Below are 27,873 nucleotides of genomic sequence, written 5' to 3'. Positions count from 1 at the left end.
GGAGAAGTGAGGGGCAGGTGAGACCAGGACCCGCGAGACAGGAGAGGCAAGAGGTGAGACCAGGGGCTGAGAGACAGGAGAGGCAACAGGTGAGACCAGGGGCTGAGAGACAGGAGAGACTAGCAAGACCCAGGGCTGAGAGACAGGAGAGATTAGCAAGACTCGGGGCTGAGAGAGAAGAGAGAAGCAAGACCCAGGACTCTGGGAGAAGTGAGGGGCAGGTGAGACGAGGAGCTGCGAGACAAGAGAGGCAATAGATGAGACCAGGGGCTGAGAGACAGGAGAGGCAACAGGTGAGAGGCCGGGGCTGAGAGACAGGAGAAGCACCAGGTGAGAGACAGGAGAGACTAGCAAGACCCGGGGCTGAGAGACAGGAGAGACTACCAAGACTCGGGCTGAGAGAGAAGAGAGAAGCAAGACCCAGGACTCTGGGAGAAATGAGGGGCAGGTGAGACCAGGGGCTGCGAGACAGAGAGGCAACAGATGAGACCAGGGGCTGAGAGACAGGAGAGGCAACAGGTGAGAGGCCAGGGGCTGAGAGACAGGAGAGGCAACAGGTGAGAGACAGGAGAGACTAGCAAGACCTGGGGCTGAGAGACAGGAGAGACTAGCAAGACTCAGGCTGAGAGAGAAGAGAGAAGCAAGACCCAGGACTCTGGGAGAAGTGAGGGGCAGGTGAGACCAGGACCCGCGAGACAGGAGAGGCAAGAGGTGAGACCAGGGGCTGAGAGACAGGAGAGGCAACAGGTGAGACCAGGGGCTGAGGGACAGGAGAGACTAGCAAGACCCAGGGCTGAGAGACAGGAGAGACTAGCAAGACTCGGGGCTGAGAGAGAAGAGAGAAGCAAGACCCAGGACTCTGGGAGAAGTGAGGGGCAGGTGAGACCAGGAGCTGCGAGACAAGAGAGGCAATAGATGAGACCAGGGGCTGAGAGACAGGAGAGGCAACAGGTGAGAGGCCGGGGCTGAGAGACAGGAGAAGCAACAGGTGAGAGACAGGAGAGACTAGCAAGACCCGGGGCTGAGAGACAGGAGAGACTACCAAGACTCGGGCTGAGAGAGAAGAGAGAAGCAAGACCCAGGACTCTGGGAGAAGTGAGGGGCAGGTGAGATCAGGAGCTGCAAGACAGGAGAGGTAAGAGGTGAGACCAGGGGCTGAGAGACAGGAGAAACTAGCAAGAACCGGGGCTGAGAGACAGGAGAGACTAGCAAGACCCGGGGCTGAGAGACAGGAGAGACTAGCAAGACTCGGGCTGAGAGCGAAGAGAGAAGCAAGACCCAGGACTCTGGGAGAAGTGAGGGCAGGTGAGACCAGGAGCTGCGAGACAGGAGAGGCAACAGATGAGAGACCAGGGGCCCAGAGACAGGATAGGCAACAGGTGAGAGTCCAAGGGCTGAGAGACAGGAGAGGCAACAGGGGCTGAGAGACAGGAGGGACTAGCAAGGCCCGGAGCTGAGAGAGAAGAGAGAAGGAAGACCCAGGACTCTGGGAGAAGTGAGGGGCAGGTGAGACCAGGAGCTGCGAGACAGGAGAGGCAACAGATGAGACCAGGGGCTGAGAGACAGGAGAGGCAACAGGTGAGACCAGGGTCTGAGAGACAGGAGAGGCTAGCAAGACCCGGGGCTGAGAGAAAGGAGAGACTAGCAACACATGGGGCTTAGAGAGAAGAGAGAAGCAAGACCCAGGACTCTGGGAGAAGTGAGGGGCAGGTGAGACCAGGAGCTGCGAGACAGGAGAAGCAAGAGGTGAGACCAGGGGCTGAGAGACAGGAGAGGCAACAGGTGATACCAGGGGCTGAGAGACAGGAGAGACTAGCAAGACCCGGGGCTGAGAGACAGGCGAGACTAGCCAGACACGGGGCTGAGAGAGAAGAGAGAAGCAAGACCCAGGACTCTGGGAGAAGTGAGGGGCAGGTGAGACCAGGACCCGCGAGACAGGAGAGGCAAGAGGTGAGACCAGGGGCTGAGAGACAGGAGAGGCAACAGGTGAGACCAGGGGCTGAGAGACAGGAGAGACTAGCAAGACCCAGGGCTGAGAGACAGGAGAGATTAGCAAGACTCGGGGCTGAGAGAGAAGAGAGAAGCAAGACCCAGGACTCTGGGAGAAGTGAGGTGCAGGTGAGATCAGAAGCTGCGATACGGGAGAGGCAACAGATGAGACCAGGGGCTGAGACAGGAGAGGCAACAGGTGAGACCAGGGGCTGAGAGACAGGAGAGACTAGCAAGACCCAGGGCTGAGAGACAGGAGAGACTAGCAAGACACAGGGCTGAGAGAGAAGAGAGAAGCAAGACCCAGGACTCTGGGAGAAGTGAGGGGCAGGTGAGACCAGGAGCTGCGAGACAGGAGAGGCAACAGATGAGACCGGGGGCTGAGAGACAGGAGAGGCAACAGGTGAGATACAGGAGAGACTAGCAAGACCCGGGGCTGAGAGACAGGAGAGACTAGCAAGACACGGGGCTGAGAGAGAAGAGAGAAGCAAGACCCAGGACTCCGGGAGAAGTGAGCGTCAGGTGAGACCAGGAGCTGCGAGACAGGAGAGGCAACAGATGAGAGACCAGGGGCCGAGAGACAGGATGGTCAACAGGTGAGACCAGGGGCTGAGAGACAGGAGATGCAAGAGGTGAGACCAGGGGCTGAGAGACAGGAGAGGCAACAGGTGAGACCAGGGGCTGAGAGACTAGCAAGACCCGGGGCTGAGAGACAGGAGAGACTAGCCAGACACAGGGCTGAGAGAGAAGAGAGAAGCAAAACCCAGGACTCTGGGAGAAGTGAGGGGCGGGTGAGACCAGGACCTGTGAGACAGGAGAGGCAAGAGGTGAGACCAGGGGCTGAGAGACAGGAGAGGCAACAGGTGAGACCAGGGGCTGAGAGACAGGAGAGACTAGCAAAACCCAGGGCTGAGAGACAGGAGAGACTAGCAAGACTCGGGGCTGAGAGAGAAGAGAGAAGCAAGACCCAGGACTCTGGGAGAAGTGAGGGGCAGGTGAGATCAGGAGCTGCGAGACAGGAGAGGTAAGAGGTGAGACCAGGGGCTGAGAGACAGGAGAGACTAGCAAGACCCGGGGCTGAGAGACAGGAGAGACTAGCAAGACCCGGGGCTGAGAGACAGGAGAGACTAGCAAGACTCGGGCTGAGAGAGAAGAGAGAAGCAAGACCCAGGACTCTGGGAGAAGTGAGGGGCAGGTGAGACCAGGAGCTGCGGACAGGAGAGGCAACAGATGAGAGACCAGGTGCCCAGAGACAGGATAGGCAACAGGTGAGACCAGGGGCTGAGAGACAGGAGAGGCAACAGGTGAGAGACCAAGGGCTGAGAGACAGGAGCGGCAACAGGGGCTGAGAGACAGGAGGGACTAGCAAGGCCCGGAGCTGAGAGAGAAGAGAGAAGCAAGACCCAGGACTCTGGGAGAAATGAGGGGCAGGTGAGACCAGGGGCTGCGAGACGGAGAGGCAACAGATGAGACCAGGGGCTGAGAGACAGGAGAGGCAACAGGTGAGACCAGGGGCTGAGAGACAGGAGAGGCTAGCAAGACCCGGGGCTGAGAGACAGGAGAGACTAGCAAGACACGGGGCTTAGAGAGAAGAGAGAAGCAAGACCCAGGACTCTGGGAGAAGTGAGGGGCAGGTGAGACCAGGAGCTGCGAGACAGGAGAAGCAAGAGGTGAGACCAGGGGCTGAGAGACAGGAGAGGCAACAGGGGAGACCAGGGGCTGAGAGACAGGAGAGACTAGCAAGACCCGGGGCTGAGAGAGAGGAGAGACTAGCCAGACACGGGGCTGAGAGAGAAGAGAGAAGCAAGACCCAGGACTCTGGGAGAAGTGAGGGGCAGGTGAGACCAGGACCCGCAAGACAAGAGAGGCAATAGATGAGACCAGGGGCTGAGAGACAGGAGAGGCAACAGGTGAGAGGCCAGGGGCTGAGAGACAGGAGAGGCTAGCAAGACCCAGGGCTGAGAGACAGGAGAGACTAGCAAGACTCGGGGCTGAGAGAGAAGAGAGAAGCAAGACCCAGGACTCTGGGAGAAGTGAGGGGCAGGTGAGACCAGGAGCTGCGAGACACGAGAGGCAACAGGTGAGACCAGTGGCTGAGAAACAGGAGATGCTAGCAAGACCCAGGGCTGAGAGACAGGAGAGACTAGCAAGACTCGGGGCTGAGAGAGAAGAGAGAAGCAAGACCCAGGACTCTGGAAGAAGTGAGGGGCAGGTGAGACCAGGAGCTGCGATATGGGAAAGGCAACAGATGAGACCAGGGGCTGAGAGACAGGAGAGGCAACAGATGAGACCAGGGGCTGAGAGACACGAGAGGCAACAAGTGAGACCAGTGGCTGAGAAACAGGAGAGGCTAGCAAGACCCAGGGCTGAGAGACAGGAGAGACTAGCAAGACTCGGGGCTGAGAGAGAAGAGAGAAGCAAGACCCAGGACTCTGGGAGAAGTGAGGGGCAGGTGAGACCAGGAGCTGCGATATGGGAGAGGCAACAGATGAGACCAGGAGCTGCGAGACAGGAGAGGCAACAGATGAGACCAGGGGCTGAGAGACAGGAGAGGCAACAGGTGAGAGACAGGAGAGACTAGCAAGACCTGGGGCTGAGAGACAGGAGAGACTAGCAAGACACGGGGCTGAGAGAGAAGAGAGAAGCAAGACCCAGGACTCCGGGAGAAGTGAGCGTCAGGTGAGACCAGGAGCTGCGAGACAGGAGAGGCAACAGATGAGAGACCAGGGGCCGAGAGACAGGATAGTCAACAGGTGAGACCAGGGGCTGAGAGACAGGAGAGGCAAGAGGTGAGACCAGGGGTTGAGAGACAGGAGAGGCAACATGTGAGAGACAGGAGAGGCAACAGGGGCTGAGAGACAGGAGAGACAAGCAAGACACTGAGCTGAGAGACAGGAGGGACTTACAAGGCCCGGAGCTGAGAGAGAAGAGAGAAGCAAGACCCAGGACTCCGGGAGAAGGTAGGGGCAGGTGAGACCAGGAGCTGCGAGACAGGAGAGGCAAGAGGTGAGGCCAGGGGCTGAGAGACAGGAGAGGCAAGAGGTGGGACATGGGGCTGAGAGACAGGAGAGACAACAGGTGAGATACCAGGGGCTGAGATACAGGAGAGGCAACAGGGGCTGAGAGACAGGGGAGACAAGCAAGACCCGCGGCTGAGAGGCAGGAGGGACTAGCAAAGCCCGGAGCTGAGAGAGAAGAGAGAAGCAAGACCCAGGACTCTGGGAGAAGTGAGGGGCAGGTGAGACCAGGAGCTGCGAGACAGGAGAGGCAAGAGGTGAGACCAGGGGCTGAGAGACAGGAGAGGCAAGAGTTGAGAGACCAGGGGCTGAGAGAGTAGCGAGGAGACAGGTGGAACCAGGAGCCGAGAGACAGGAGAAGCAAGAGCTGAGACCAGGGACTGAGAGACAGCACCCAAGAGCTGAGAAAGGGTAGAGGGCACAGTGAGACCAGGTGAGAGAGAGGCGAGGGGAAAGGTGAGCGGGGGCTTAGGACAACATTCAAAGCCAAAATATCTGCATGTCCATCTATTCCTTTGGAAGTCTACATTCCTCCATTCTTAAAGTTTGTAAATAATGGCTTGCTTGGTGATCTGCGCACGAAGACCCGTAGACTTCTCCTTCCTTCAGCTTTTAAAGGCTGGGAACAAAAAATGAAAACCCCTGGTACTCACAAAAGTCGCAATCTGACCACAGGGACCGGAGGGAGGGACTCTGGGGGCAGACGAAGGAAGCACAATGACCACCAGCAGGTTCCAACCCTGACACTTTGTTTATCTGTCGCCCACAGGAAAAGCGGAAGCTGCAGGAGGAGATCGACAGGAAGAGGCGGGAGCTGGAGGAGGAGAGGCTGAAACTGCAACAGCTCAAGGTAGGACCAGAGATGGGGAGCACAGGTATCTGGGGGGCATAGGGCAGGGGAACATGGAGAACTGGGTGGCTGGAGTAGGAGAGGCTGATACTGCACCAGATCAAGGTAGGCCCAGAGATGGGGGTAACACGTATGGGGGGTTTGGGAAAGGGGGACATGGTGACATTGGAGGCTGGAGGAGGAGAGACTCAACCTGCAACAGCTCAAGGTAGGCCCAGAGATGGGGGGCACATGTATGGAGGGGTGGGGGAGGGGGACATGGTGACATTGGAGGCTGGAGGAGGAGAGGCTGAAACTGTGACAGCTCAAGGTAGGACCAGAGATTGGGGGCACAGTTATCTGGGGGGCCTAGGGGAGGGGGACATGGTGACCTGCATGGCTGGAGGAGGGGAGGCTGAAACTGCAACAGCTGAAGGTAGCCTCAGAGTTGGGGGGCACAGGTATCGGGGTTTGGGGGAGGAGGGACATGGGGAGTAGAGAGGCTGAAACTGCAACAGCTGAAGGTAGGCCCAGAGATGGGGAGCACAGGTATCTGGGGGTCCTAGGGCAGGGGAACATGGAGAACTGGGTGGCTGGAGGAGGAGAGGCTGAAACTGCAACAGCTCAAGGTAGGCCCGGAGATGGGGGGCACATGTATGGGGGGGCTGGGGGAGGGGGACATGGTGACATTGGAGGTTGGAGGAGGAGAGGCATGAAACTGCAACAGTTCAAGGTAGGACCAGAGGTGGGGAGCACAGGTGTCTGGGGGGCCTAGGGCAGGGGAACATGGAGACCTGGGTGGCTGGAGGAGGGGAAGCTGAAACTGCAACAGCTGAAGGCAGGCCCAGAGATGGGGGCACATGTATGGGGGCCTGGGGGAGGGGGACATGGTGACATTGGAGGCTGGAGGAGGAGAGGCTGAAACTGTAACAGCTCAAGGTAGGACCAGAGATGGGGGGCACAGGTATCAGGGGACCTGTGGAAGGAGGGACATGGAGACATGGGGAGTGGAGAGGCTGAAACTGCAACAGCTGAAGGTAGGCCAAGAGATGGGGAGCACAGGTATGGGGGGGCCTGGGGGAAGGGGACATGGTGACATTGGAGGCTGGAGAGGGAAAGGCTGAAACTGCAACAGCTGAAGGCAGCCCCAGAGATGGGGGGCACAGGTATCTGGGGGGCCTAGCGGAGGAGGACATGGTAATGGGGGCCTGGAGGAGGAGAGGCTGAAACTGCAACAGCTCAAGGTAGGCCCAGAGATGGGGAGCACAGGTATCTGGGGGGCCTAGGGCAGGGGAACATGGAGACCTGGATGGGTGGAGGAGGGGAGGCTGAAACTGCAACAGCTGAAGGTTGGCCCAGAGATGGGGGACACAGCTATCGGGGGACCTGGGGGAGGAGGGACATGGGTACATGGGTAGAGGAGAGGCTGAAACTGCAACAGCTGAAGGAGGGTCAGAGATGGGGAGCACAGGTGTCAGGGAACCTCGAGGAGAGAGGACTTGGAGACATGGGAGGCGGGGGGGGCTTGACAATATGGAGACAGGCGGGACTGGGCGATATGGAGGCCATGGCAGCTTGGAGATTTAGATACAGGGGACAGGAGGTGTGGGGATATGGAGATGGGGCTGGAGGTGTTGGATATGGAGACGGGGCTGGAGGTGTCGGGATATGGAGATGGGGCTGGAGGTGGGATATGGAGATGAGCTGGAGGTGTTGGATATGGAGATGGGGCTGGAGGTGTCGGGATATGGAGATGGGTCTGGAGGTGGGATATGGTGATAGGGCTGGAGGTGTTGGGATATGGAAATGGGGCTGGAGGTATCGGGATATGGAGATGGCGCTGGGGGTGTCGGATATGGAGATGGGGCTAGGGGCCGGTTTATATGGAGATGGGGCTGGAGGTGTCAGATATGGAGATGGGACTGGAAGTGGGATATGGAGATGGGGCTGGAGTTGTCAGCTATGGAGATGGAGCTGGAGGTGTCGGATATGGAGATGGGGCTAGGGGCAGGGTTATGTGGAGATGGGGATGGAGGTGTCAGATATGGAGATGGGGCTGGAGGTGGGATATGGAGATGGGGCTGGAGGTGTCAGATATGGAGATGGGGCTGGAGGTGTCGGATATGTAGATGGGGCTGGAGGTGTCGGTATATGGAGATGGAGCTAGGGGCCGGGTTATATGGAGATGGGGCTGGAGGTGTGGGGATATGGAGATGGGGCTGGAGGTATCAGATATGGAGATGGAGCTGGGGGTGTCGGGATATGGAGATGGGGCTAGGGGCAGGGTTATGTGGAGATGGGGCTGGAGGTGTCGGATATGGAGATGGGGCTGGAGGTGCCAGTATATGGAGATGGGGTAGGGGCCGGGTTATATGGAGATGGGGCTGGAGGTTGTTAGGAAAGAATTCATATTGTAGGTTATTCTCCTTCCATGTGGCAACCCCCAAACTTTTTGCTGTTGTTTTACACCCTGATCTAGACTTTGCCAGAGAAGCGCAGCCTTCAGCCGCACTCCTCTGGGCTTTCGCTCCATTCTTACGGAGAAACTGACATGCCCTTAAGACAGTCAGTACCGGGAAGCGTTGTTTTCCTTAGTTCTTTTCTCATGTTGCAGCTTTCGCGCAACATGGCACAAGAGTGCACCGTAACTTACATTACCGTGCTCTTGGGTCGCTAGTCCATCTACAGGCCCTAGAAACTCTCGATGGATTTATAACGAACTGTGTAAGTATGTCACGGACGGGACTGGTGGCAGCGATCGTTTCTTTGTGTTTTGAACTCTCTTTTGCCCTGTTAACCGCGCTTCTCGCGTTTGGCCAAAATGGGTGGCCTGGCTTCCAAAATGGCCATGCCACAAGGTTCTTTGTCCTGTCCGCTGGCCGTCTTGCCCCTTCACCTTCCCCAGGTCGAGCCGACCCGGGGCCATCCTTATTTGGGCATGTACTTTCCCACGAAACACGGATGCATTCGCAGGCTTCTGCATGCCTTGTGTGTGCCTCCAGGATGTGGGCTGGGTGCCAGAGAGTCTAGTGTGTCTTGAATGCCTGGGACCACCGTGGTCCGTGATAGGTCCTCGTATGGTGTGAGTGTTTTGTGAGCAGATCTCCCATTGGGTCCTCTCTGTTTTGGCGAGAAGGGAACTCTGGATAAGAGGAGGCTGGAAACACCACTACCATGTCGATCTCCTGAGTTCTCACTAACGAGGGATACAGGAGCCAAGTATCCTGCAACTAAGAGGCTGAACCGAGGAGTCGCTGGTGACCCACTGAAGGACTGCTCCTCTGCACTGCTGTTGCCCTGTGAGACCATTCTGCCTCTGATCGAACGAGAAGGCCTGTACTGGTACTTCGACCCTTTGCAATAGTGGGAACAACTATTCTTGGCATCTTCATCATCTCCTGCACGTAAGCCTTCGGAAGCGTCCCTGGGCCATCCAGTGGACTGACCAGCCTACCCAGGAGTCTTGCTCTGTCACCGCCGTCAGGTTGCTGCTGTATTCCGAGTCCTTGACACTCTCACACGATTCGTACACTTGGCATTCCCAGGTCTGAAGTGAGAAGTGTACATTGGGCTGAAATACACACAGCCGCTTCGTTGCCCTGCTGTGGTAACAATCTGTGCGGGTTCACTGCGTTTGGGACATCCTCAACTCTAACTTCTGCTGCCGCAGAATCTACACGACGCTGAGACGTCCCCTGCTCGTATCTGAACCTGCCAGCACTGAAACTGACGTGGAGAAGCCTGGGTCTGCCTGCATGGGGGAACGGTGAGTAGCAACGCTAGGAACCGGTCGCCCTCCTGCAGTAGCCTGTAGCTTTTCCTCGCTGTGTTAAACAGCACGCCTTTTTCGCACTCGCGCTCTGCTGCTGCCCGCCAGTGGAGGCCGTGTTTGAGTAGCAGAGATCTGTTCGCCCTCCTTTGTTCACCGCTCTGAACTGCCTGATTTCCTTGAAGAGACTCCCCTTGGCCCGTTGGCACCAGCGTGTGCAGGTACTTTTGAGCACAAGGCTCCACTCTTCGTAGGGCTCGGACTTCCTTCTAGTTAGGTGGCCTCTGAAGGCAAACTGGGTCCAATGATTACTTGCACTGCCTGTTTTCCTCCCCATCTAGGTGGTCTGCATATTTCATGCTTCGAACTCTTTAGACCCTTCGGTAATTGTATATATATTGTATTTGATTGTGATGTGTTGGTTTACTTGAGTTTTACCGTGATTCTTTACTATGTTCATCTTTGCAAAGGCCTTGTAATAAATGTGTCTATATTTTTAATATAACACCTGCTTGGAGTAATTTGTAAGCGTCCTTGTTTTGTGTTCTCATTACAGACTTTCAGTCAACCTCACCACTCTTGAGACCTAGTCTTGACCGCCGCCATCGCTACCCTGATTGGTCTGGCTTGTCCAGAGGTTACCCTGTTCCAAGAAACTAGGCTGGCCTTATGAACCTCTGCCCCTCCAGGACAGAGTTCAGAAATCCATCTTAACAGAGGTGTGGGGATATGGAGATGGGGCTGGAGGTGTCGGATATGTATATGGGGCTGGAGGTGTCGGATATGGAGATGGGGCTGGGGGTGTCGGGATATGGAGATGGATCTAAGGGCCGGGTTATATGGAGATGGGGCTGAAGGTGTCGGTATATGGAGATGGAGCTAGGGGCCGGGTTATATGGAGATGGGGCTGGAGGTGTGTTGGATATGTAGATATGGAGATGGGGCTGGAGGTGTTGGAGATGGGGCTGGGGGTGTCGGGATATGGAGATGGGGCTAGGGGCCGGGTTATATGGACATGGGGCTGGAGGTGTCGGCTATGGAAATGGGGCTGGAGGTGTCGGTATATGGAGATGGGGCTAGGGGGCGGGTAATATGGAGATGGGGCTGGAGGTGTGGGGATATGGAGATGGGGCTGGAGGTGTGGGGATATGGAGATGGGGCTGGAGGTGTCGGATATGTAGATGGGGCTGGAGGTGTCGAATATGGAGATGAGGCTGGAGGTGTCAGATATGGAGATGGGCCTGGAGGTGTCAGTATATGGTGATGGGGCTAGGGGCCAGGTTATATGGAGATTGGGCTGGAGGTGTGGGGATATGGAGATGGGGCTGGAGGTGTCGGATATGTAGATGGGGCTATACGTGTCAGATATGGAGATGGGGCTGTGGGCAGGGTTATGTGGAGATGGGGCTAGGGGTGTCGGATATGGAGATGAGGCTAGGGGCAGGGTTATGTGGAGTTGGGGTGTCGGGATATGGAGATGGGGCTAGGGCACAGGGTTATATGGAGACACGCGGGATAAGGGTGTGGGAGTTAGGGGAACAGTAAGGACTGGAGACATGGAGACGGGGCTAGGGGTGTTGGGAATATGTAGATGGGGCTGGAGGTGTCGGATATGGAGATGGAGCTGGAGGTGTCGGATATGGAGATGGAGCTGGAGGTGTCGGATATGTTGATGGGGCTGGAGGTGTCGGATATATAGATGGGGCTGGAAGTGTCGGAGATGGAGATGGGGCTGGAGGTGTTGGATATGGAGATGGGGCTGGAGGTGTCGGATATGGAGATGGGCTGGAGGTGTAGGATATGGAGCTGCATGTGGGATATGGAGATGGGTTTAGGGGCCGGTTTATGTGGAGATGGGGCTGGGGGTATGGGATTTGGAGATGGGGCTGGAGGAGTCGGATATGGAGATGGGGCTGGGGGTGTCGGATATATAGATGGGGCTGGAGGTGTCGGACATGTTGATGGGGCTGGAGGTGTCGGATATGGAGATGGGGCTGGAGGAGTCGGATATGGAGATGGGGCTGGGGTGTCGGGTATAGAGATAGGGCTAGGGCTCATGGTTATATTGAGATGGTACTAGAGAAGTCAGATATGGAGATGGTGCTGGAGGAGTCGGATATGGACTAATTTTATATGAAAAGGTGCCTGGTTACGTCCCTGCTCTTCCCAGGTGCGTGAACTTTTATATAATACAATTGAGCAAGGTCATGGGAACCCACAAAAGAAAGAAAACACGGCTCCTGTCAGTCAAGAGATGAACAATTGGTAACAATGACTACTGAATGAGATTCAAATTTAATGCAAAAGAGCATATGTTGCATATACATAGGGAGGAATCATAGGACACTCAATAAAAAATATACAACGTACATAAAACAATATACAAATACATGCGCCTAAATGACTCCTTTTGGACAAGTTTAGTAGCAATTACAATCTCTATGATCCCTTGTGGGGGAGACCATGAGGAGGATAATGCGATTGCAGTACATTAGGTACGAGTCAATAGACTGGACTATTAATCAGTGAAGATGTTGTGACATGGGAAAAGGTCTACACAACTGTGTTTCGGCCTCAAAGCTGTTCTTGTATGGCTGTAACTTGATCGGCCTTCATCAGGACGGAGAAGATTGGTGTATAGAAAGATCCTATGTGATCTGTCAAGATAATAGACAAAGAGGGAAGTCAGGAGTGTGTGGGGTTCCAAAAATTAAAAGCATTTTTAATGCATTAAATGCTGATCTCTCAGAGAGAGACTATGAATTATGGATCTTACCGTAATGAGTTGCACGAAGGCTAACATTCTGAAAGTCCAAATCATCAGATAATGGCCGGTTGATTCCGGAGTTGGTTACGTGCATGACTGATCGCTGTAACAAGGAGAGGGGTGTCAAGAGTGCATCACAGGTGTCGGAGTATATGACACTGGGTGACAAGAATGAGTCAATAAGCTCTCAACCGTACTTAAATAATGACCGGAACTCCTGCAAAGTCGGAGACAGTAGAAATGCAACCATTGGACTGTAGAGAGGTAGAGATACGTGTTACTTAACCCCTGAAGTCAAGATCCTGAGTTTCACGACTGGTGACTGCCAGGGAGTGGTGGCTCGTGATAGAGGATACACTATTTAATCAGGGTTGGATGGTGTACGTGAAGACAAGTAGAGACACGTATTACTTAACCCCAAAATTAAAGATCCTGAGTATTACGAGTGGTAACTACCAGGGAGTGATGGCTCGTGATAAACGATGCACTGTATAATCAGTGTTTGATGGTGCACGTGTCACACCATTACGCGGTGTGCCGCTGGGCTCCCCGCAATGGAGTGCGGGAGTTAGAATGTGGCTCCCTGTTTGACCGTGAGACAAGGACGGAAGTACGGGTGGCGAAGTGTTAATGAAGCAGATGGACCCACCCGTGTGCAGCAGCGTCTAACTGGCGTGTGTTCCACTTGTGCCCCGTAGAAAAGCAAGTCGTGTTATAACAATCTGCTAATAAAGCAAGAAATGTCTAAATACCTGGCATAGTAGATGTATTATCCAGGGATCAGCGGGCGCGAGGGTTAGCCTCCTGTCTTGCCGAAAGTGCGGCGTGAGGTTGCCATGGTGACGTATTATGTTTATATCGGGTCGGCCATTTTAGAAATGTCGACGTGGCATACAAGGGCCATGGAAGACAGTAGGCAATTGGGTGGGAACCAGCGATCATTCGGACTCCCAAATTCATTTAGGTGCATCAGTGTGGCATAATAGCAATTGTAATATCGTAAAACCATGATGTTAGAAAAAATGGTTGTCATGGAAACCGACGAGATGGAATAAAAGTGTGGTGTCGGGTGATAGAAATGATCAATGTTACAATCCAAGGGGAGCCCAGGATTGAGAACAGTTGGAAGGTAGCCAGCGTCAGAATGGGGCGCACTGGATATTAGTGTATACTCATATCTGAGTGCAAAATGAGCCTTACCAATGTGGGGATAAACTAAGCGGACCACGTGGATTAGTATAAGTATTCCAAGCACATTTAGTACAAATGAGTAGTATCACGACTAGAAAATAGTGTGCACTATACAACTTCGGTGCGTAATGAACTGCCACAACATAGCTCAGTTAATCTAGGCATTGGTATTTGCAGGTGCCTCTGTAGAAATCAACCATAGTTGGAACACATATGAACAGGGCTTAGTTGTCATCAGTGTGAGGAACATGGTTTAAGGGTACAATTTGTATATAAAACAATCTGGTATAACAGATGGTTACAGGCAACTATCCAATTGTATTCATAGGCTTTCAAGTATGCAGATGCTTAAGTTCCAAACTAACCATGTTGGATACATATTTAAAACAGAGCTTGGTTGTGTGTATACAATCTCATGGCCTTAAGTGTGCAGTGTGGACGTAATATTAACCAAGTGTTGATAGCATGGTTCAAAGATACAACAAATTTAATAATGCATACAAACATCTAACGTCACAGATGATTCCAAACAGTGTGTGGAACTATCGAAGTCCACAGTTTAGGGTATGTGTTTGTGTAAGACTGTACATCGCGTGATCAGATGGAGTCCCCCTGCTGTAAAGACTAGAGAAGCCAGAATCACTGTATGTGTAGGCCCATGGTGTGAGTCGTTGTCTATCATCTTTAGTCAAAGATGGAGTGGATCATTTCCATGAAGTGCTTCCATTCTACCGTGTTGTTAAGGCCTTTTTTAATGGTGTTCACCCGGTGGACCCACTTCTGTTCCAATTTTGTGAGGGTCTTATCCATGTCACCTCCTCTTACAGTAGGAGACAGCTTTTTTAGCACAAACCACTTAAGGTCCTTTTTAGTGTGGTTTTTCTGGTTGTAGTGGTCGACCAGGGGTTTGTCCGGGACTTCATTCTTGATGCACGATCTGTGCTCAGATAGTCTTTTTTTTTATGGCCCGCATGATCTTGCCAACATAAAGTTGGCCACAGGAACATTCAATGACATAGAAGACCTGTTTGGTGTTGCAGTTGGTGTGGTCATTCAGTGTCTATAAGATGTTATTATGTTTTAATATTTTCTTGGTCTCGGTGAACTGGCACGCCAGGCATTGTCCACATCGGTACTGGCCTTTTACGGGAGGCAGGTCCCATAGTGTGGATTGAGGTACAGCTGGTTCAATAAAAGTATGAATGAGAGAGTCCTTGAAGTTCTGGTTTTTCTTAAAGGCGAAAAGTGGTGTTTTATTCAAGGTTCCTGTGTTCTTTATAAGATGCAAAAAAGGTAGCAGGCGCCCCTCTCTCGAAAGAACATGGCATAATAACCTGTTCAGTGGTTTTTAACCACTTTGAGAGTTTGCAGCCATCTGCTTTTTGCTCGCTGTACCTTTCACAAATGGGAAATATCCATTTGCCTATCAGTCTTTGTCCCGCCCACATGGGTAGTCCAGCACCGAAATGCTATGGCAATACCTTCTGAACAAGAGTACCAACAGCAACCCCATACACGTGTTTCAGCCTTGTTGGGCCTCATTAGTGAGGTGGAGCTGTGCCTCTCCAAGCTCTCAAAGTGGTTAAAAATCACTAACAGATTGTCATGCCGTGTTCTTTCGAGAGAGGGGTGCCTGCTACCTTTTATGTATTCTTTATAAGATGCCAATGTTTTTTGATTTTGTTCCATACGAAATTACTGAGTGGACTGGTTGTCACACAAACCAATCTGTCCAAGTCCTTCTTGGATTTTTTGGTGAGGCAGATGGTTCTGTCAGTGTTGGCTGTTCGTTTGTGGGCATTTCTCACTGCCTTTTTGGGGTATCCTCTTTCGAGCAGACGTTTCTTGAGGTCAAGGGCATGTTTGTTGTAAGTTGCAGTATCGGTGCAATTCCTCCTCACCCGTAGAAATTGACCTTACGGTAAGTAGTACTTAAGTCCTTCCGGGTGGTAACTGCCAAAATGTAAGCGAGTATTACGGTCTGTTGGTTTGCTGTGTAGTTCTGTTTTCAAGGATTCACCTGATCTGTAAATGTGTAAATCCAAAAAATCAATGGACCGTATATGTTATGATATGATATGATATGCATTTATAACGCGCCTATACACAAGTGTTCCGAGGCGCGAATTTGTTAATTACATTGGTTAAGCCACAGTTGAAAAGAGGCCAATTCTTGTTGGTTGCCATGCCAGACAAGGAAAACGTCATCTATATATCTTTTCCATACAATTACGTTATTTCTGTAGGGATTTTGTTGAGCCGTGATGTAATCGGTCTCATACTTTGACATGTACAGGTTGGCAATGTCGGGAGCTAAAGTTGCCCCCATACTCACTCCTTTGATCTGTTTATATAGTTTGTTACGGAACAGGGAGAAGTTCTCAGACATGGCTAGTCTGATACATTCCAGTATGAAATTGGTGGGAGTAGATGTGGTGTTACTCCTTTGGTCGAGGAATATCTTGAAGGCTTCTAAACCTTTGCGTTGGGGTATGGATGTATAAAGAGCCTCAACGTCCATAGTGACCAAAATGTAGTCTTGTTGCATGATAACACTATTCAACATAAGAATAATGTCGGTGCTGTCCTTTAAATAAGATGCCATCTGGTTAACGAATGGTTTCAGAAAAAAGTCAGTGTAGAGGGACAGAGGTTCCAGGACAGAGTCGCAGGCTGATATAATTGGTCTACCGTGTGGTTTGGCTACATTTTTGTGTATTTTGGGTAGGCTGAAAAAAAAGGGGTACGTGGATGTGTTCTGTTCAGAAAAATATACTCTTCATCACATATCCATGTTTGTTCATGGGCATGTCGTGTGAGGCCCCTGATTTCATCTTGAAGATCTTTGGTGGGATCTCATCGGAGTGGTAAGTACATGCTCCTATCACTAAGGAGACGCAGACATTCTTCACCATAATCCTCCATTTCTAAGATCACTATGCCGCCACCCTTGTCGACCGGCTTGAATGTAATGGTTTTGTTATCCTTGAGTGTCGTCAAGGCTGCCCTTTCTTCTTGTAGTAGATTGTCAGGGTAGTAATTCTTGTTTTTGATTCCCATAGTGATGGTCTTGGTGACGGCTTTTCAAACGTCTCGAATTCACATGGGATTGTGTGCGGTGGAGGTTGAAACGTGGATTTAACTTTGAGTCCTGTGATGTTGTCATCCGTTTTCCTCGGTCTAGGTTCTTGGGTCTCTGACTGGTTCGAATGTTCGGGGAGGTAAACTTCAAAAAAGGATTTTAACCAAATATTTCGATAGAATCTTTTGAGTTCCAGTTCTTTGTCAAATGACTTTGCTTTTACTGCTGGGACAAAGGATAGTCCCTTTTCCAAAAGGATCTGTTCAGCTTGGGTCATCACATGTTTCGATAAATTGAAGACTGGTATGGTCCCCTCCGGTCTTGGTTGAAGTACCAACAAATGCAGACCAGACCGAGGGCCTTAAAAACAAGAATATCTGAGCACAGATCGTGCATCAAGAATGAAGTCCCGGACAAACCCCTGGTCGACCACTACAACCAGAAAAACCACACCAAAAAGGACCTTAAGTGGTTTCTGCTACAAAAGCTGTCTCCTACTGTAAGAGGAGGCGACATGGATAAGACCCTCACAAAATTGGAACAGAAGTAGGTCCACCGGGTGAACACCATTAAAAAAGGCCTAAACAACACGGTAGAATGGGAGCACTTCATGGAAAAGATCCACTCTGTCTTTGAATAAAGATGATAGACAACGACTCACACCATGAGCCTACACATACAGTGATTCTGGCTTCTCTAGTCTTTACAGCAGGGGGACTCCCTCAGATCACTCGGTGTACAGTCCTACACAAACACATACCCTAAACTGTGGACTTCGATAGTTCCACACACTGTTTGGAATCATCTGTGATGTTAGATGTTTGTATGCATTATTACATTTGTTGTATCTTTGAACCATGCTGTCAACACTTCATTAATATTACGTCCATACTGCACACTTAAGGCCATGAGATTGTATACACACAACCGAGCTCTGTTTTAAATATGTGGTTAGTTTGGAACATAAGCATCTGCATACTTGAAAGCCTATGAATACAATTGGATAGTTGCCTGTAACCATCTGTTATACCAGATTGTTTTATATACAAATTGTACCCTTAAACCACGTTCCTCACACCCATGACAACTAAACCCTGTTCATATGTGTTCCAACTATGGTTGATTTCTACAGAGGCACCTGCAAATACCAATGCCTAGATTAACTGAGCTATGTTGTGGCAGTTCATTACGCACCGAAGTTGTATAGTGCACACTATTTTCTAGTTGTGATACTACTCATTTGTACTAAGTGTGCTTGGAATACTTATACTAATCCACGTGGTCTGCTTAGTTTAGCCCCACATTGGTACGGCTCATTTTGCAGTCAGATATGAGTACACACTAATATCCAGTGCGCCCCATTCTGACGCTGGCTACCTTCCAACGGTTCTCAATCCTGGGCTCCCCTTAGTTTGTAACATTGATCATTTCTATCACCCGACACCGCACTTTTATTCCAGCAGTCGGTTTCCATGACAACCATTTTTTCTAACATCATGGTTTTACGATATTACAATTGCTATTATGCCACACCGATGTACCTAAATTAATTTGGGCGTCCTAACGATCGCTGGTTTCCACCCAATTGCCTACTGTCTTCCATGGCCCTTGTATGCCACGTCGACATTTCTAAAATGGCCGACCCTATATAAACATAATACATCACCATGGCAACCGCACGCCGCACTTTCGGCAAGACGCAAGGCTAACCCTCGCGCCCCGCTGATCCCTGGATAATACATCCACTATGCCAGGTATTTAGACATTTCTTGCTTTATTAGCAGATTCTTATAACACCAGATCACGGCTTGCTTTTCTATGGGGCAGAAGTGGAACAGATGCCAGTTAGACGCCGCTGCACACGTGTGGGTCCATCTGCTTCATTAGCACTTCACCACCTGTACTTCCGTCCTTGTCTCACGGTCACACAGGGAGCCGCATTCTAGCTCCCGCACTCCATCGCGGGGAGCCCAACGGCACACCGCATAATGGTGTGACTCGTGCACCATCAAACACTGACTATACAGTGCATCCTTTATCACAAGCCATCACTCCCTGGTAGTTACCACTCGTAATACTCAGGATCTTTAATTTGGGGGTTAAGTAATACGTGTCCCTACTTGTCTTCACGTACACCATCCAACCCTGATTACATAGTGTATCCTCTATCATGAGCCACCAGTCCCTGGCAGTCACCAGTCGTGAAACCCAGGATCTTGACTTCAGGGGTTAAGTAACACGTATCTGTACCCCTCCACAGTTCAATGGTTGAATTTCTACTATTAACTTTGACCTACTGTCTCCGACTATGCAGGAGCTCCGGTATTATTTAAGTACGGGTAAGAGCTTATTGACTCATTCCTGTCACCAAGTGTCATATACTCCGACACCCGTAATGCACTCTTGACACCCCTCTCCTTGTTACAGCGATCAGTCACGCACGTAACCAACTCCGGAATCAACCGGCCATTATCTGAGGATTTGAACATTCAGAATGTTAGCCTTCGTGCAACTCATTACGGTAATATCCGTAATTCATAGAGTCTCTCTCTGTGAGATCAGCATTTGATGCATTAAAATTGATGTTAATTTTTGGAACCCCACACACCCCTGACTTCCCTCTCTGTCTATTATCTTGACAGATCACATAGGATCTTTCTATACACCAATCTTCTCCGTCCTGATGAAGGCCGATCAAGTTACAGCCATACAAGAACAGCTTTGAGGCCGAAACACAGTTGTGTAGACCTTTTCCCATGTCACAACATCTTCACTGATTAATAGTCCAGTTTATTGACTCGTACCTAATGTACTGCAATCGCATTATCCTCCTCATGGTCTCCCGCACAAGGGATCATAGACATTGTAATTGCTACTAAACCTGTCCAAAAGGAGTCATTTTGGCGCATGTATTTGTATATTGTTTTATGTACGTTGCATATTTTTTATTGAATGTCCTATGATTCCTCCCTATGTATATGCAACATATGCTCTGAAGCATTAAATTTGAATCTCATGCAGTAGTCATTGTTACCAATTGTTCATCTGTTGACTGTCAGGAGCCGTGTTTTCTTTCTTTTGTGGGTTCCCATGACCTTGCTCAATTGTATTATATAGGAGTCAGATATGGAGATGGGGCTGGAGGTGTTGGGATATGGAGAGGGTGTTGGAGGTGTAGGATATGGAGATGGGCTGGAGGTGTTGGGATATGGAGATGGGGCTGGGGCCGGGTTATGTGGAGATGGGGCTGGGGGTGTGGGATATTGAGATGGGGCTGGGGGTGTAGGATATGGAGATGGGGCTGGAGGTGTTGGATATGGATATGGGGCTGGGTTGTTAGATATAGAGATGGGGCTGTGGTTGTTAGACATGGAGATGGAGGTTGGGGGAAGGGTTATGTGGAGATGGGGCTGGAGGTGTTGGATATGGAGGTGGGGCTGGAAGGTGTCGGATATGGAGATGGAGCTAGGGGCCGGTTTATATGGAGATGGGGCTGGGGGTGTAGGATATGGAGATGGGGCAGGAGGTGTCGGATATGGAGAGAGGGCTGGAAGGTGTCGGATATGGAGATGGAGCTAGTGGCCGGTTTATGTGGAGATGGGGCAGGGGGTGTGGGATTTGGAGATGGGGCTAGATGTGTAGGATATGGAGATGGGGCTGGAGGTGTCGGATATGGAGATGGGGCGTGGGGTGTCGGATATGGAGATGGGGCTAGGGACAGGGTTATGTGGAGATTGGATGGGGCTGGGGGTGTCGGGATATGTAGATGGGGCAGGGTTATGTGGAGATGGGATGGGGCTGGAGGTGTTGGATATGGAGATGGGGCTAGGGGCAGGGTTATGTGGAGATGGGATGTGGCTGGGGGTGTCGGGATATGGAGATGGGGCTAGGGGCAGGGGTATGTGGAGATGGGATGGGGCTGGAGGTGTCGGGATATGGAGATGGGGCTAGGGGCAGGGTTATGTGGAGATGGGATGGGGCGGGAGGTGTGGGATATGGAGATGGGGCTAGGGGCAGGGTTATGTGGAGATGGGATGTGGCTGGAGGTGTCAGGATATGGAGATGGGGCTAGGGGCAAGGTTATGTGGAGATGGGATGGGGCTGGAGGTGTGGGATATGGAGATGGGTCTAGGGGCACAGGGTTATGTGGAGATGGGATGGGACTGGAAGTGTGGGATATGGAGCTGGGGCTAGGGGCAGGGTTATGTGGAGATGGGATGGGGCTGGAGGTGTGGGATATGGAGATGGGACTAGGGGCAGGGTTATGTGGAGATGGGATGGGGCTGGAGGTGTGGGAGATGGAGATGGGGCACAAGATTATGTGGAGATGGGATGGGGCTGGAGGTGTGGGATATGGAGATGGGGCTAGGGGCAGGGTTATGTGGAGATGGGATGGGGCTGGAGGTGTTGGGATATGGAGATGGGGCTGGGGCAGGGTTATGTGGAGATGGGATGGGGCTGGAGGTGTGGGATATGGAGATGGGGCTAGGGGCAGGGTTATGTGGACATGGGATGGGGCTGGAAGTGTGGGATATAGAGATGGGGCTAGGGGCAGGGTTATGTGGAGATGGGATGGGGCCGGAGGTGTGGGATATGGAGATGGGGCTAGGGACAGGGTTATGCGGAGATGGGATGGGGCTGGGGGTGTCGGATATGGAGATGCGGCTAGGGGCAGGGTTACGTGGAGATGGGATGGGGCTGGGGGTGTCGGATATGGAGATGGGGCTAGGGGCAGGGTTATGTGGAGATGGGATGGGGCTGGGGGTGTCGGGATATGGAGATGGGGCTAGGGGCAGGGTTATGTGGAGATGGGATGGGGCTGGAGGTGTCGGGATATGGAGATGGGGCTAGGGGCAGGGTTATGTGGAGATGGGATGGGTCTGGGGTGTCGGGATATGGAGATGGGGCTAGGGGCAGGGTTATGTGGAGATGGGATGGGGCTGGGGGTGTCGGGATATGGAGATGGGGCTAGGGGCAGTGTTATGTGGAGATGGGATGGGGCTGGAGGTGTGGGATATGGAGATGGGGCTAGGGGCAGGGTTATGTGGACATGGGATGGGGCTGGAAGTGTGGGATATAGAGATGGGGCTAGGGGCAGGGTTATGTGGAGATGGGATGGGGCCGGAGGTGTGGGATATGGAGATGGGGCTAGGGACAGGGTTATGCGGAGATGGGATGGGGCTGGGGGTGTCGGGATATGGAGATGGGGCTAGGGGCAGGGTTATGTGGAGATGGGATGGGGCTGGGGGTGTCGGGATATGGAGATGGGGCCAGAGGCAGGGTTAAGTGGCGATGGGATGGGTCTGGGGTGTCGGGATATGGAGATGGGGCTAGGGGCAGGGTTATGTGGAGATGGGATGGGGCTGGGGGTGTGGGATATGGATATGGGGCTGGGGCCGGGTTATGTGGAGATGGGGCTGGAGGTGTGGGATATTGAGATGGGGCTGGGGGTGTAGGATATGGAGATGGAGCTGGAGGTGTCGGATATGGAGATGGGGCTGGGGGTGTCGGATATGGAAATGGGGCTAGGGACAGGGTTATGTGGAGATGGGATGGGGCTGGGGTGTCGGGATGTGGAGATGGGGCTAGGGACAGGGTTATGTGGAGATTGGATGGGGCTGGGGGTGTCGGGATATGTAGATGGGGCATGGGGCAGGGTTATGTGGAGATGGGATGGGGCTAGGGGCAGGGTTATGTGGAGATGGGATGTGGCTGGGGGTGTCGGGATATGGAGATGGGGCAGGGGTATGTGGGGATGGGATGGGGCTGGAGGTGTTGGGATATGGATATGGGGCTAGGGGCAGGGTTATGTGGAGATGGGATGGGGCAGGAGGTGTGGGATATGGAGATGGGGCTAGGGGCAGGGTTATGTGGAGATGGGATGTGGCTGGAGGTGTCAGGATATGGAGATGGGGCTAGGGGCAGGGTTATGTGGAGATGGGGCAGGGGGTGTGGGATTTGGAGATGGGGCTAGATGTGTAGGATATGGAGATGGGGCTGGAGGTGTCGGATATGGAGATGGGGCTGGGGGTGTCAGATATGGAAATGGGGCTAGGGACAGGGTTATGTGGAGATGGGATGGGGCTGGGGGTGTAGGATATGGAGATGGGTTTGGAGGTGTCGGATATGGAGGTGGGGCTGGAAGGTGTCGGATATGGGGATGGAGCTAGGGGCCGGTTTATGTGGAGATGGGGCAGGGGGTGTGGGATTTGGAGATGGGGCAGGAGGTGTCGGATATGGAGATGGGGCTGGGGGTGTCAGATATGGAAATGGGGCTAGGGACAGGGTTATGTGGAGATGGGATGGGGCTGGGGTGTCGGGATGTGGAGATGGGGCTAGGGGCAGGGTTATGTGGAGATGGGATGGGGCTGGGGGTGTCGGGATATGTAGATGGGGCTAGGGGCAGGGTTATGTGGAGATGGGATGGGGCTGGAGGTGTTGGATATGGAGATGGGGCTAGGGGCAGGGTTATATGGAGATGGGATGTGGCTGGGGGTGTCGGGATATGGAGATGGGGCTAGGGGCAGAGGTATGTGGAGATGGGATGGGGCTGGAGGTGTCGGGATATGTAGATGGGGCTAGGGGCAGGGTTATGTGGAGATGGGATGGGGCCGGAGGTGTGGGATATGGAGATGGGGCTAGGGGCAGGGTTATGTGGAGATGGGATGGGGCTGGAGGTGTCGGGATATGGAGATGGGGCTAGGGGCATGGTTATGTGGAGATGGGATGGGGCTGGAGGTGTGGGATATGGAGATGGGTCTAGGGGCACAGAGTTATGTGGAGATGGGATGGGGCTGGAAGCGTGGGATATGGAGATGGGGCTAGGGGCAGGGTTATGTGGAGATGGGATGGGGCTGGAGGTGTGGGATATGGAGATGGGACTAGGGGCAGGATTATGTTTAGATGGGATGGGGCTGGAGGTGTGGGATATGGAGATGGGGCTGGGGCACAGGATTATGTGGAGATGGGATAGGGCTGGAGGTGTCGGATATGGATATGGGGCTAGGGGCAGGGTTATGTGGAGATGGGATGGGGCTGGAGGTGTGGGATATGGAGATGGGGCTAGGGGCAGGGTTATGTGGACATGGGATGGGGCTGGAAGTGTGGGATATGGAGATGGGGCTAGGGGCAGGGTTATGTGGAGATGGGATGGGGCCGGAGGTGTGGGATATGGAGATGGGGCTAGGGACAGGGTTATACGGAGATGGGATGGGGCTGGGGGTGTCGGATATGGAGATGCGGCTAGGGGCAGGGTTATGTGGAGATGGGATGGGGTGTCGGGATATGGAGATGGGGCTAGGGGCAGGGTTATGTGGAGATGGGATGGGGCTGGAGGTGTCGGGATATGGAGATGGGGCTAGGGGCAGGGTTATGTGGAGATGGGATGGGTCTGGGGTGTCGGGATATGGAGATGGGGCTAGGGGCAGGGTTATGTGGAGATGGGATCGGGCTGGGGGTGTCGGGATATGGAGATGGGGCTGGGGGCAGTGTTATGTGGAGATGAGATGGGGCTGGGGGTGTCGGGATATGGAGATGGGGCTAGGGGCAGGGTTATGTGGAGATGGGATGGGGCTGGGGGTGTCGGGATATGGAGATGGGGCCACGGGCAGGGTTATGTGGAGATGGGATGGGTCTGGGGTGTCGGGATATGGAGATGGGGCTAGGAGCAGGGTTATGTGGAGATGGGATGGGGCTGGGGGTGTGGGATATGGAGATGGGGCTGGAGGTGTTGGATATGGATATGGGGCTGGGGCCGGGTTATGTGGAGATGGGGCTGGAGGTGTGGGATATTGAGATGGGGCTGGGGGTGTAGGATATGGAGATGGGGCTGGAGGTGTTGGATATGGATATGGGGCTGGGTTGTTAGATATAGAGATGGGGCTGTGGTTGTTAGACATGGAGATGTAGCTTGGGGGAAGGGTTATGTGGAGATGGGATGGGGCTGGGGGTGTGGGATATGGAGATGGGGCTGGAGGTGTTGGATATGGAGATGGGGCTGGGGGTGTAGGATATGGAGATGGGTTTGGAGGTGTCGGATATGGAGGTGGGGCTGGAAGGTGTCGGATATGGAGATGGAGCTAGGGGCCGGTTTATGTGGAGATGGGGCAGGGGGTGTGAGATTTGGAGATGAGGTAGGAGGTGTCGGATATGGAGATGGGGCTGGAAGGTGTCGGATATGGAGATGAAGCTAGGGGCCGGTTTATGTGGAGATGGGGCAGGGGGTGTGGGATTTGGAGATGGGGCTAGATGTGTAGGATATGGAGATGGGGCTGGGGGTGTCGGATATGGAAATGGGGCTAGGGACAGGGTTATGTGGAGATGGGATGGGGCTGGGGTGTCGGGATGTGGAGATGGGGCTAGGGGCAGGGTTATGTGGAGATGGGATGGGGCTGGGGGTGTCAGGATATGTAGATGGGGCTAGGGGCAGGGTTATGTGGAGATGGGATGGGGCTGGAGGTGTTGGATATGGAGATGGGGCTAGGGGCAGGGTTATGTGGAGATGGGATGTGGCTGGGGGTGTCGGGATATGGAGATGGGGCTAGGGGCAGGGGTATGTGGAGATGGGATGTGGCTGAAGGTGTCGGGATATGGAGATGGGTCTAGGGGCAGGGTTATGTGGAGATGGGATGGGGCCGGAGGTGTGGGATATGGAGATGGGGCTAGGGGCAGGGTTATATGGAGATGGGATGGGGCTGGAGGTGTCGGGATATGGTGATGGGGCTAGGGGCAGGGTTATGTGGAGATGGGATGGGGCTGAAGGTGTGGGATATGGAGATGCTGTCATGATGCCCGTTCCCGGGGAGCCGGTTCAAGCCCTGCGTCCCCGAAAGCGGACATCCAGTCCCCAAGGATGGACCCAGCAACCCCATATAGTGGCCCTTTGGACAGTGTCCTGGCGCCTATGGCGCCAGGCTCTTAAAAGGCATCAGTCCTGGCGCCATAGGCGCCAGGCTCATTATGGGAGTGCTTGGGTGCACTTACCTGATGCAGACCATGCTGCAGGATCCCGGCCTCCTTGAGGCCTGAAAGGAACTACTTTACCTGTGGGACTAATTTACCATCCGGGCGTGGTCGGGGAAGGATACATACCTGGAACTTCTTCCAAGGCTATTTAAACCCCACCCGAACAGCCACACTTGCTTTGCTTTGTTCTGCATCTAGCAGCTGGACGCTCACCGTGTCTGCTCCAGCATCCTGACTTCTGCCACGCCTGCCAGCATCCTGGATCACCTGCAAAGGAAGAGAAGAAGAGAACAGAAGAAGGAAAAGTCCTTACCTGCTAAATCCGCATCCCGGAGACATCTCGCCGACAATCCTGAAAAGGAAGACTTTTATTTAAAAGCTCATCACGTCGATCGCTGCAGCGCCGCATTCCACTCACCTTTACAGGGCGCCTCCATGTTCAGCAGCGATCATCCGGATTCGCAGTCACGCCCCAGCGCCTAGGGAGAAAAAGACCAGAACAAAAGGTGAGAGAGAGAAGGGAATAAGGAAAGCTAAATCTCCATGTTAAGACTTACCAGTTGATTCATTCCCTCTTCATTTCGGGTCCGCGCCGCATCCTGGCATTTCCGGAACCCGGCCCCTAAGGGGAAAAAGAGACATCAGCGTTAATGAGCGAATGAAAAGACATTACCAAAAAATGCTCATTAAAGACTTACCTGATTTCTACAAGGATTTCATCTCTCATCTCGGGTCGGTGCCTGTTCCCCGGCATTCCGTACCCCGGCCCCTATGGGGAAAAAGACACTAGCATTAGTACATTAATGCATGGACACAAGGGGAACCTCTTATCAAAAAACTTATTCTCACCAATCTGAAAATCCAGTGAAGTAACTGGATACCAACGCGCCCCTGCATCAGAAGCAGGATGGAGAGCTCGTCCTTCCAGACCCTAAGAAGGATACTTCTGCGAGCCAGACAAGCCAGATTTGGGGGCCCGGTCCAGTCCATCTTCCGAACCCTGCGCATCACCTTAAAAGAGGTCACAGCAGCGCGAACCAGGCCAGCGCCTCCGTGGGAGTCAGGTCAGCGTTACAGAACGCGAAGCCTTCCTACAAATTCCCACACAGGCGCTATGGAAAGTTCTGAGACTGATCAGTTGGCCCAATTACTGGGGGAATTACGGGCCGAAGTACATGCCGCTCGTCAAGAGACTAATGCCCTCAGGAGGGAATTAATAATATCAAAGGAAAGAACTGATGACCTGGCCAGACAGCTTTTGCAAGGTCAAGCTGGACAAACTCCTCTACCCGGTTCCGGAGGGAACCCCGCTCCTGTGGTTTCCAGTAACCCTGTGCAGATTAATCTACCTGGAAACATGCCGCTGGCCCCACCCGAACGCTTTGCTGGGGACCCCAAACGATTCGCCGTATTCATGAATCAGTGTCGTTTGCACTTCCTATGCAGACCTGGGGCCTTCCTTAATGATCAGACCAAGGTAGCCTTTGTATTGTCATATCTCAGCGGCTGCGCTGCCGATTGGTCAGTTCCACTGGTTACTCAAGATGACCCGATTCTCCGTGATTTTCGAAGGTTTCAAGCAAGCATGGAAAGGTTATTTGCTCGACACTCTCAGGGGCAAGCTCTGGATGACGAACTTCTATCCCTGCGACAGGGCAATCAGGACCTCCTATCCTATATTGCAACCTTTAATAGACTAATTGTGGAAACGGGATGGCCAGAGGATAAAAGAGTCACGTTGTTTTATTGAGGCCTACGCGGAGAACTTAAAGATGTCTTGGCCCAAGTTGTAAATCCGCCCCAAGAATGCACAGAGTATATAGACTTAGTGGTCCAATTGGATCACAGACTTCAAAACTGAAAAGCAGATCGGTCCAGGTTTGAGACCCGGGTGTTGGTGAAGACCCATGGTAATCCCAAGGGAGTTGATGTCTCTGAGCCTATGCAAATTGGAGGGGTTAAAGGACCCTTAACTCAAAAGGAACGTGAAAGGAGGCGGCAGTTAAAATTATGTCTTTATTGGGGGAATTCTGGACACTTTCTAGGAGATTGCCCGGCAAAACCGCCCCGAAAGGCGGTAGGAGCCGCTGATAAAAACCATGAAGACTCTGTTTCGGGAAACGACTCCGCCCGACAAGTGTAGGGTTCCGCTTGCCGAGCTTGAAAACTAACTCTCAGACCTCGCATTTGATTGTGCCAATGGTTCTCGTAGATCCAGAACTGCCTAAGCGGTTGCATGCAATAAAAGCATACATCGATAGTGGG

The 27,873-nt window shown here is 52.8% G+C and overlaps 1 protein-coding gene across 2 annotated transcripts in view; it reads left to right on the top strand.

Moving 5' to 3' along the window:
• Positions 1–27,873, top strand: part of PALM3 (paralemmin 3) — a 479,251-nt gene that overhangs the window by 279,310 nt on the left and 172,068 nt on the right. For both annotated transcript variants that reach the window (XM_069604395.1, XM_069604393.1), the window contains exon 3: positions 5,776–5,856. In XM_069604395.1, the coding sequence (XP_069460496.1) occupies positions 5,776–5,856 (81 nt within the window). The remainder of the gene's footprint in view (positions 1–5,775; positions 5,857–27,873) is intronic.

This window comes from Ambystoma mexicanum, chromosome 3q, assembly GCF_040938575.1.
Source record: "Ambystoma mexicanum isolate Mex_15411 chromosome 3q, UKY_AmexF1_1, whole genome shotgun sequence".
NCBI lineage: Eukaryota > Metazoa > Chordata > Amphibia > Caudata > Ambystomatidae > Ambystoma > Ambystoma mexicanum.
This window is presented reverse-complemented; position numbering and strand designations above follow the sequence as displayed.